The sequence below is a fragment of the Lonchura striata genome, chromosome 11, assembly GCF_050655825.1.
Source record: "Lonchura striata isolate lonStrDom1 chromosome 11, ASM5065582v1, whole genome shotgun sequence".
Lineage (NCBI taxonomy): Eukaryota > Metazoa > Chordata > Aves > Passeriformes > Estrildidae > Lonchura > Lonchura striata.
Window position 1 is genome coordinate 12,920,708 of NC_140713.1, and position 11,643 is coordinate 12,932,350.

The 11,643-nt window shown below is 36.3% G+C and overlaps 1 protein-coding gene across 2 annotated transcripts in view; it reads left to right on the forward strand.

Moving 5' to 3' along the window:
- Positions 1–4,507, forward strand: part of TENT4B (terminal nucleotidyltransferase 4B) — a 40,645-nt gene extending 36,138 nt beyond the window's left edge. Inside the window, exons 11-12 of one of the 2 annotated variants that reach the window (XM_021536134.4) lie at positions 568–732; positions 1,958–4,507. In XM_021536134.4, the coding sequence (XP_021391809.4) occupies positions 568–732; positions 1,958–2,137 (345 nt within the window). In that variant the 3' untranslated portion in view covers positions 2,138–4,507. The remainder of the gene's footprint in view (positions 1–567; positions 733–1,957) is intronic. The other variant, XM_085589582.1, reaches the window with a different exon arrangement.
- Positions 4,508–11,643: the final 7,136 nt, after the last annotated feature.

Consider the following 11,643-nt stretch of genomic DNA (forward strand, 5'->3'; position numbering starts at 1 on the left):
GTACTGGAGGTTTTATCACTATGCTTTTTAAAATTTCTTTGGGTTTTTTTTTTCTCTGATTTATATTGTCACAAAATACATTTTGGGATTTCACAATGCTAGTCAATTAATTCTTCCAGAATCCTAATTTGCATAAGATGTTAACTCTTATGCAATTTCTACACATACAAGTTGCAGTGTGTTTTTGACACATGTAGAAAGTGAATATATAGACACAAAGTTCCACAGCCCTCTTTTCTCTGGGAAAACTGTATTTCAAAAGTAAAACAGACTGGTAGTCCTAAGCCACATGCTTTAAAGAACAAACAGACCAAAAGCTTTGAAAAAGATCTGTTTGCAAATTTTATTTAAAAAATAAAAGGCAAATCTCAAAACTAGAATCACACATCAATACATCTTTAAATCTGTTTTATTTGATAAGAATTCTGGATTGCAAGGATTTAATATCTAGTAAAATAAACAAGTTTTCAGTTTTGTCCACTGTTAACTTTATTTTTAAAAGAACATTCACTTTTAGAAATACTCACTCTTAAGAAAAGCTCACTAATCCTTTACATTTTCCTGAAGGATTCTGATGGAACACCTTGCAAAACCTCTAAACAGTTGAGTTGTCGTCAGTCTACCACAAACAGAGTGGGGTCACAAGAAGTGTCACTGGAATCCTCCCAGTCAAGTGGGAAAACACAAAATAGCCAAACAGCCAATACATCCAGCAACACGAACAAATCTCAGGTTTGTGAAATGTTTGAAAACGACTGTGTAGATTATTTGAATATTACACATATCCCCCCATAAAAGGCTAACTTGTTCTGAAAAGGGAACACTGCATTTTTCACCTTCCTTTTTGCCCCATTAAAAAGCTTCCAGCACTGATTGTGTCTAAAGCCACCTGGTTCTCTGTGAAGCTTGCACAGATGAATTTGTAACTGTGGCTTTCCCAGCTTTAAAACAGATGAAGTTGTGACTTGTACACCAAATTTGCCAGACGTATACGGCTGTGTTGCACCCATTTCCTCCTTCGCAAAAAGCACATCAGTCCAGTTTTGATTGCAAAATTTGAGAAATGGGGTGTGCCTACACTCTGTGAAAGCAGTTAACAAAAATGTGTGTTTAAAACTCTGACTGGCTGCTGTTTTAGCTGTTGATACTTGTTGATCTGTCTTCCACTAAGGGAGGTGAAGATTCTTTGTCCTACATGACGTTGCCCCTCATTTTCCCCTATGGCCAAACATCCTTATGATGACACCTGTCAGAGCTTATGCATTTAGGAGATTTCCCACACTGAGGAGTGCTTCTATGGCAACTCAGTATTTCTGGAAATATTCCATGCCTCTATATATAATATAACCTGGATACATGCAGTTTAAATTCTTACACTTTTTCAGAAGTTAGATCTTTTATGTTTGAAACATAGTCCAGAACCTTCTGGAATACTTTCCTTGAAAATTATTCTGAAGACATGCCATTTTATTTGCTGATGATCTGTCTTCTAACAAGAGAACTCAAACACCTGGCCTTGGCTATGCTATGAGCGTGTGTTTGTGTTACTGGGCAGAACTAATTCCAGGCTGGAATGTGCATGTCCATCATCTGACATACCCCATCTCTGAAAAGATGTGGCATAAGATCAGTCCTGGATCAGATGTGAGTAATCTTCCTGTGTTGTCTTGGGATATGGACATTTCTGTAAAACACCTTTATAGTTTCCAATATTCTGAGTACTCTGCTTCTCTCTCTGGACCTGTCTGGGGCTAGAGATGAACATTTTTTTTGCAACCACCCAAATGGGAGATTGGCACTGCTATCTCAGCAATGTCCAGGTTTCTTCTGCCATAGCAAGTTTTCCAGGTGTGTTGTTCTCAGGAGTCAGCATGCCCGTTGTGCAGAGGCAGGGATGTGTGATTGCCATGCTTTGTTCCCTCGGGCAGGGATTGACCATCTTCTCTTTCCCCCACAGCATGGATCTGCACGGTTATTTCGCTCTTCTAACAAAGGCTTCCAAGGTCCAACAAACTCAAGCCATGGTACCTCAGTCACAAACAAACAGCACCAAGGCAGCAAATCACACCATCAGTTTTTCCACGGCAAAAAGAGGAAACACAAGAGGGATGCAGCCCTGTCAGACCTTTGTAGATAGTTGCCTACTTTGACTGTTCTTCTGTGTGCAATGATCTCATGCTACAGGATAGTTTGATAGTGACTCCTTGGATCTCTTCTGGAGCTTCAGACTGTTCAGACATAGATTAGCAACTGCATTTTTTTTTCCCAGCTCGCCACGGAACGGAACATGAAGATTGATCACTGCAAAAAAAAAATAAAAAAAGAAAAAAAGAAAAAAAAAAAAGAAAAAAAACTGGAAAAAAAAGAAAAAATTAATTTTTTAAAATGAGAAAAAAGGCTGCTCATTTGATAAGTCATATGCTACAACAGGGTCATTTAGGATATAAAAGCTTGAATGTAAAATAAATGTATTTCCCATCAGCTCATGCTGACCTGTAGAGATAGTACTCAGTGTGTCTAGGGGGTGGTAACAAACAAAACACAAAAAATAGGAAAAAAAGGCAAAAAATTGTATTTTGAGGGAAACCCAGCCTTTAAAGGTGAAAGTAATTTGTGCATGATTTTTTAATTATTTTTGCATATACTTACCATTTTATTGTGTATATATAGATGACCATATAGGAAAACTGACATTTGTAATAGTGGATTTGTTAATACTTTTTACATAACATTACTGTTTAAATTGTAAACATAAATTTTTCTCAGGATTAGTTTGGAAAATAATCTGAATTGTCATCTTAACATCCATATAAAGAGACATTACTAGTTATATTGCTCAGAATTTCTTTTCTTGGCATTTGGAAGATCTCATAGAACTTCTGATCTGCAAAAGCTGTTCCTCTGAAAGAAAGGTTTATGGTGGCAAATGAAGATTTTCATTTGTGTAAAGTGTACATGTACTTTGTGTAGACACTGAGCTTGTCATCTCTGAGACCTTCACCTTGTTTTCTAGAGTGCCATCATTTCAGGCAATGGGGTTTTATAGTTGCATCCTTCTCTTCCTCCCCTTAGTGGTCTCTCCTCGACACTTCCTTCTTTTTTTTAAAGAAACAACAAAAGGCCATTTGGGGTTTGTTTTGGTTTTTTTTGTTTTGTTTTCTTTTTTGATTGATGGTGGTGATTGTTTTCTTTTTTTTTTTTGTTTAAAAAAAAAACAAAACAAAACTCAGTTTGTTACAGACGTTTGCATTCCTGAGCTGCTTTAATCCCATGCCTCCTTGTTTGTGCCTTTCCTCCCCCTTCCAGGTCTGGGTTTTTTTGTCTTTTATATTTTTGCTAACTCCTGTAGGAGATGATAACTGTTGAAGCTTTAAGTAAGTTTTACAATTAAAGTATTTTTTTCTCACCCCCCTCTTAGGCATTTTTATATATACACTTAATTATTAAAAACAAAACAATTTCAAATAATGAAGTATACTTTATATTGCCTTAAAGACCCAAACCTTTCATATCTTATGATATTTCTTCATTGACCTTGTTCTCATTTCATTGAAACTCCACATATATGTGGTTCAGTCACATCACAAATCTAGGTTGCAGTACCTTTGATGCCATGAATGCGAATGGAATGGAAAATTGCACTCTCAAGCATAGTTTGGAACAGGATTGGCACACTTCAGTGGTAGAGAGTTTAGTGGCATTTACTTTCACATATTTCTGTAAAGAGGAGAGTCTGTACTTGGTGTGCCTGGCTGTATTAAATGCAGCAGTTCTGAGATGATGCTTTTATAAAAAGTACTGCTAGCTTTGAGAAACTCATTTTATATACATTTACAGAATACTACAGACCAACCTGACCTTCATGGGCACTAATGAGTGCAATGATTTTTAAAGTAAAATGAGACCGAAACCAATGTCATCACTTAAATTAATAAACATTTTCAATGTGTCAAAAGTGTTTTACTTCAAAAAGGAAAATATATATATATTCCAAAAATACAGCAAGTCATAACATTTACTCCAACACTAAGCTTAAGTGATGTTAATTTGACAATTTTTTTTAATTTTTAGAGTCATATTTTAATTTGAGCAGATAATTTTATCAAGATGTTCAGCTTTTCTTCATAGAAACTAGTGAAAGTTGTACCACATTATGCATAGTCACTATTTATTTTGTTTTAGATTATTGTGAATGTGTAGACTTATGTTCACCGCTTAGGGAACAATTATTTATAAATTATATTAATCCAGTATTGTTAGCTGCTATTAGCAAAACTGTTCCAAAACTTAATACTTGCAAAGATCTGTATCGCATTTACCACACTGAAGTGTTTAAAAGAATCACCCTCATTGTTGAAAGCAAATGTACTCCTAGGGTGCAGATATTAGTGTTCCAATAAGCATGTGATAATTTTAAGGTGGTGGTAGCGGGAAGATAATCTTGATTCCATTGGGAATCTTAGGTTTGCCTCAATTTATGGTTTTCATAAATTTAATGGAAAAAAGCTTTTCCTGGACTGCTCAAGTTTCTTTTTGGTAAACAGTATCTTTCTAAGAGAAAAAAAAAAAAAAAAGAAAAAAAAAGAAAAAAAAAAAAGCATGAAGGAAAAATTGAGGTATTTTACATTGCCTCAAATGACCAGCATTGTATTCATAAAATACTGTATATCTTGCAAAACTTTATTTAAACGGAACAGTTGAACTGTTCGTTTTTCAATCTGAAGTAAAATACTTTCAAGACCTTTTAGTTTGCCTGCTCATTTGTCTTGTACATTTCATCTCTGTATTTGACTCAAGTCTAATTCCTTTTTGAGTTTCAATACTTTTGTGAAGATTTTGTGAATATATGAAAAAAATAAATGTTTAATCTAACTACTGCAGTTTATCACCATTCTTGACACCCTGTCTTCCCCTTCACAGCACTGTGGAAAGAATTACTCGAGTAACATTTTTTGTAGGATCAGGGTCCTTCCCCAGCTGAGTCCTGCGCTCCTCTGCCTGGAGTTTGGAAGCTGATTTTGTTCAGGTGGCTCTGGTTTGCTGGTTTTCCTTTCCTGGTTTTCCTGGAGCAGAGTATGTAAGCCTGAGAATAAATGGAAGATAATACATGTGTAAAGATTTCTTAATGTATGATTTTTATCTAATTTTCATCCTCAAATACATAGGAAACTTACAGAATTATCCATTTTCTTTGTCTTCTGAAATGGCTGTGGGGTTGTGTTGCAGCTGCAGGGCAGCAGCTGCTCAAAGCTGCCCTGCTGAGGGGGTTGTGTAGAACTATGCAAGAGTTAATGGGATTTACTTCCAGCTAAAATCTGTTCCGCAATTCCTGAAGCACAGCTGATGTCACTGAAATGTGTTCTTCTTGTCCTTCCCTGGGAGATGTGCACATACTTGCAGGTTCGGGTAGTTTTCCTTCTGGTAGTCTACTGCAGACCATTGGAAATAATAAATACACTGAAATGTTTGTATATTTTCCTGTTTGGTATTAAATTGATTTGCTGAGACTTGATTGAAAAGAAAATGGATCAAATGGTGTTTGTAGTTAAAAATCTGTGTATTTGTTAATTGACAGTCTTCTCCCTTGTGGCAGAAAAGAAGCAGAAATGTAGGTAAATCTTCCTATTTATGGGCCATAACTTGACTTCTGTTTTGTCAGAATTTACAGCTCAGATTTTTAAATACTAAAACCAAACTTGTTTTCCTAGAATTAAATCTTTAGAAAATAATTGTAGCCCAGTGGCTGGTGATAACTTTTAAAAATGTACTTTCAAAATGGGCCTTTTCCATTTCATGTCTGGAATCATCATGAATATGTCCTAAATATAATGTGAGCAGCTGGTTAGAAAATAGTCTTACCTGGAAAATGTATTGTAAATGAGTGCAACCAGCCATTTGACATCTTGATGAATGATAAAACTCATGATAGATCTTAACACAGAGTGTTTGACTTAACTTCATTTCCTAAAGAGTAAAAGCCATAGGAGATGAAGTGTATAATTACTCAAGGAGGGAGTATATGTACTTATTTAGAGATTGTAACAAAAAAGAAATTAATTCTTCCAGCTACTGTTAAAGGGGAAAATGTAATTATTCTGCTGATTCCTAGAACTTGATTCTTTTGCTTAACAATGCAAAATAATTTTCTAAGAGTCAAGTTTAGTATGTCTTAAAACTTTTGGTCTTGAAAGTGCAGATTTTGAGAGCTTTATATTCTACCTAATTTCTTAATGCTTAATTTCTTCATGGTTGCAGATTTTCCTGTACCAAAGTACTCTTAGGCTCTTCCCCACAGTAATTTGCTCTGAAGCCTAGTGAACTAACCTTCAAAGTTGATTGTTAGGATGTTTGAGATGACCCCAGGGAAAGAAATATCCAACACCAAGAATCCTTTGCAAGTTACTTAATGTCCTGAATAACACAGGAATTAAAATTGAAATGGCTTTATTGAGTCTTTACAAGCCCAAAGCTTCTCTCATATAACCTGCTTGAAAAGAAAATAGAAAGGAAAGAGGCAGAAGGTGGCTGTTACTTGGCCATGGTAATGCTAGATCAAATTAATGTGCATTTTGGTTAACTCTAAAATTTAGATCAGTTATTTCTGAAAAGTTTTAATTCTTTGTGTACTTTGTGGTTGGCCCACCATGATCATTTTAGTAATCTGTGGACAGCAAAAACTTGTAAGAGAGAAGTGTGGTGCCTCTGTTGGGCATCTTGGCCATGCTGTTCAATGGGGCGTTCTCTTGGCAATAGCCAGCTCAGAGGTGGCCAGTTCCCATTTGTTCCTTCTTGTAGCAGTGCAGGATATGGATGAAACTGGGCAAGAAAAAGAATGAGAATTTTATTTTGATGTAAGTTAATTGTTGAAAGCTGATGGAATCCTGAAAATCATTTAAGTACACCTATAGTAGAGGAAGATGAAAAATCTTGGGTATCCTCTGCATAAAAGCCATTTGGAGGAATGCCATCTTTCTGCTTCCAAGATGTATGGAAGTGAGGTGCTCTGGGGATTCTGGTGGGTCCCTTTGCTCAGCCATTGCCTGGGGGATACAAATGATCTCAGCAGTGACTCTCTTGAAGGTGTCTGCTCTGTAGCAGATCTAAATAGCTCTTGGCATTTGAAACTTGATGCATTGCGTTTCCTAATCCTTTTTCAACTCTGAGCCCACCCCTTGTTTTTTGGTGTTAAATGTGATATGTATCAAATGCTGTCCAACAGGTTATGGTGAAGCACAAAGGGGATACAGATTGTTAGTGCTTTAAGAAGGGCATTTCCTGCTGCTACAGCAGCTCTTTAAAGGAAAATAGACCAAAACCCCTTTGATTGAGCAGGCTGAAGTAGGAATATGTCCCCCTAGCCCTCACATATCCCTATTTGAAGCTAGTTTCTGTGTGAATTTGACAATCTAATGTTGGGATGTGAGGCTGATTTTTGTAGTCTTTCTGTATAATAAAGTCCTGCTTTCCCATAGTGCAAAACTGCCAGAGAAAAACACTTGACTGTATGCAAGAGCTGGCTTGTAAAGAATGCATTTGTGTGGTGGTAGAGAAATCTGAGGAACATGAGTGCAGCTTTGGTGAGTGCTTTGCTTGTTTAAAATAAATAAAATGCTCTTGTGCGGGTATATAAAGAGACCTTTGCTTCTGTATGAAGCAATGTTTGACTCTTGAGCTTAAAGATCATTAAGCAATCAAATGCTTCTGAATAGCTGTTAGTGAAACTAATCTGCACTCTCAGCTGCATTTTCCCAGGTCTAAAGTTCATCTGTTGTGCTAGATTTGGTGACAGCAAAATTTGAAAATAATCCTGGTTCAAATTGCTTGTTTTAGCTGCCTGGCAATGTAACACAAAAATATGTGTTCTGAACTTTAATCTCCCATCTTAAAAAAAAAAAAAAAAAAAAATCCCCAAACAAATACATCTTTCTGATCTGTACACAACATATTATTGCACCAGGAGTGTGAAGAAATATTTTTCTTAAAAAATAACATGATATGGTTTAGGTGAAATGTGCATTAATGGTTGCTGTTTGCATTTCCCTCCTCCTGTGACCTATTTCCAAACAGGACTGTTGTTCATTCTTAAAATAAATAGGAGACTGATTAAGGCTGGGTTGGGGTTTTGTCCCTCTTCACTAAAGTGGATCTTGAATCAAGCTCCTTTGTGGTTGCCTGGTAATCAGTAACTATGAAATGACATTCTCAGTCAGAAAAATCAATGGCTAACCCAACAGCAGGTAGAAATCTTTGATACTGTCTTCCTTCAATGCATGTTTGCTTTTTCTTTTCAAAAATTTTCATGGTGCATGGGAGGAATAACTTATAAAATACTGTATTTATTTCTGTAAGATTCTTCTCATCCCAAAATGTCTTACTAACCCAGTTATGATATCAACTTCTATCCATCAAGATAATGTCATAAAGCATGATTGCTGACAATTTCATGTCTGCCCTGCAGTGTGTGCCACCTACTTGAATCACTTCTGTGCAATGTTTAAGCCACCGACTTCAGCTAAAGAAGGTATCTTGAAGGCTTTGGCTTTATAATGTTTTCTGGATGCAGACAGTAGCATCTTCGGGTAGTGGTAGCTACTCACAGAATCCCACTAATGTAAGGGCAGAACTGAGAAAACTGAAATTTGTTGCAAAAAAATACTGGCACCATGTTAGTAGGGTGGAAAGCCAAGGGGGTGAGAGCGATACCGGCTCCAAGGAGGAGGCTGCCCTGGCCTTCTCTTGTGCACAGGGGCAGAGACCACACTGCCCTGGACCTGCTCTGCTGCACCAAGTGCTTTGTAACAAATCTGCACTTCTGAGCTCTTCAGAACAAAGTCACTCGATGGTCTGTCAGAAGCAGAACAAACTTCTTGGAGAGCACAGGCAAATACAGACGCTGGGAATCTGGAAGCTGAGGCATTAATGTGAAAAAGCATAAATCCATCCTTTGCAGTTACAGAGAGCACTGGTCTGGTAATTGTACCTAGCATGGACAGTCTGATATTTAAAAAACAAACCAAAACAACACCTAAATCTTCAAATGCATTTCTATTGAATAAAGTGATATTTTATGTTACAATTTTAGAGGAGCATTTTTAAAGTAAAAGCTATAAAAAACAATAACAAGTCATGAAATAATGCAGTTCTGTAGTTTCTGTATTATGTAACTATTTTGCTAATTATCACACTTAGACACAAAAACCTGTCCACAGCAACCCAGTAGTTGTGAACTATAATTGCTCTCTTTGTACATTTGCGAAAGTCTTAATATTCTGGTGCTATTTAGTGAGGGAAAACTGTAATAGAAAATTGTGATGAGCTGGTGAAACACTAAACGGACATAAATTAGGAGTGATGTTTATTTCTCAGATGTCATTATTGGAAAGTTATTTATTTAGCATCTTTTTTAGCATCTTCATCAGTGTCTTGGTTTTTACAGGCTTTTCTTACTGTTGTGCCTCATCTGGCCTGCAGAGCACAGCACATCACAGCTGTCCTGTATCCCAAACTGGCTGCTGGCCTCACTTGAGATTAAATTTTATGAGCTGCATGGATCTTTTTTTAATAACAGAGAGTATCCATTTTGGATACAGTCCTGTTAGAAGCTAGCCAGGTTTTTTCTCCACTTCAGTATTCTATATATATTGAAAAATTTTTTTGTAATGCCAGTACCACCAACTATCCTGTGGACATGCTAAAGCACCAGGCAATATTTACCTAATGATGTTAATCACTGCCCAGCTGATTCCAGTTAATAATGTGTTATATTGAAAACAAATGTAGTGAAGATAAATTCTAAGATTTTATTGCAAAGGAGAGAAACCTTTGCTGTTGAAAATTTGAGGTTACTCTTCTGCCTTACTCTAAGAATTACCACAGCCTGGTTTTGTTGAATTTGGAGGGAGTTCTTCCACTGATTTCAGTGATAGGAAGCAGGATTCTGGGATTTCAAGATTGTAAGAAAATAAAGAGTTTTCCACTTTAGTCTCTCTCAGATTTTGGGCAGTTATTATATTGGTTTGTTAGAAAATACCAGCTATTTGGTAAAACATGCTCTGTTTCTCAGCATAGAGGACAATAAAGGGAGGGTTATGTTTTTGCTTTGTATTCTCTCTTTTAAAATCCTCATTGTGATCTAAATAAACTAATCTTGAAGAAGTAAGCTACTTCTGAAAGTTCAGTGAGATAATGTGAAAGGTTATATCCTCAGGTAATAGAAATAATTTTTACTTCATTGGTTTCACTATAATAGGGCTATATTTCTTTAATCAGATAAAATTTGTCCACACACTTTTAAAATTGATTTGTAACAGAGTTGGGTGGGTTTTGGTTTGTTGGTGTTGTTTTTTTCTTTTTGTAAATCCATGTTTCCTAGTGGATTCTTTTAGAACTTTGTGTTCTACATTTGTTTTCCAATTTACATAAGAGCATTTTCTCTTGATAATATCTATGGTCCATTTGTTCCTTACTGATTTTTCCAAAGTATTTGTCTTTTCTTTCCAGTATAGAAGTTATACTAATGCAGGTTACTAATGCAGAGACACTGAAAGTGCAAATTGAAAACAGTTAGGTAAACAGTTTTACCATCTACTGTGAAGGTAAAATGATCTGTTCTTTTCTGTGTTCTTTCAATCAATAATATCTTCCATTTTGTGACAAGCTCCACCTTCAGTGTTAGGGCCCCTAATAGGGAAATGGCCTTCTTTTCATTTATTTTCCTTTATTGTGTGACTTACCAACTAATAAATATAGTAACTCCACAATAAAGACCATCTAACTGTTTTCTAAGAAGCCACAGATCAGGTCCTCTGTCATTGTTGAGAGTAATTAAATTTCTAGAAGAAAATGTTCCATTTTATTACAGGTCAGCTTGAGTATACCAATTTAAAGCCCAAGCTGATCTATAGCCCTTGGTTCAGTACAAATCACACCTGCAGTCAGGTAAAAAGGTTTAAGCAATTAACCAGGCACTGATTTTTCAAGGAATAATCCATTTTCTTGTTTTGGAGACAGAATCTTAAGCATGAACAGGAGAGGAGGTGCAGGTGGTTTTTTGGTTATTAATCCAAGAATTCAAACAGAACTTCCTAGCCCAGGTTCTGGAGCTGCAAGTGGTGGGAGTTCTATTCCTAAGTCCTTCAGTTCTCTAGGAAACTCTGCATAAGCTCCTCAGTCACACACTTTTTTGTACACCCTTGGTATCTTCCCTAGTTATCATTTCCCAGTGCCATGAGCTTGTAGTTTTCTTTGGAGAAATTTTTTTTGTCCCACTGACTTTAATGAAGGCTGAAGTGCTAGAAAGCATGATTGTCTTTCCAAGTCAGCCAAGAGTCTTTGACAACTTTAAAACAAATAACAAGAGACCTGAATAGCTTTTTGTGTCCCCAAAGAAACATGTATGACATCTATTGCTCTGTTTAGAGAAAGCAACAAATAAACTCCCAAAGTTGGTCAATTGATCCAAAAGCCAAAAATGCAAACCATGCTCATGCATTTAGCAGCATAAACCTGAGGGTTTTCAGCAAGTAATTATAATATTGCCCTGAAAGTAAGGGTGATAGCAGTGTAGCAGCTCAAAATAATGTCTTACTACATCCTTCCTAAGCATGTCGTGTCAAGCAGGTTGGGATTGTTCTATTATTAGAT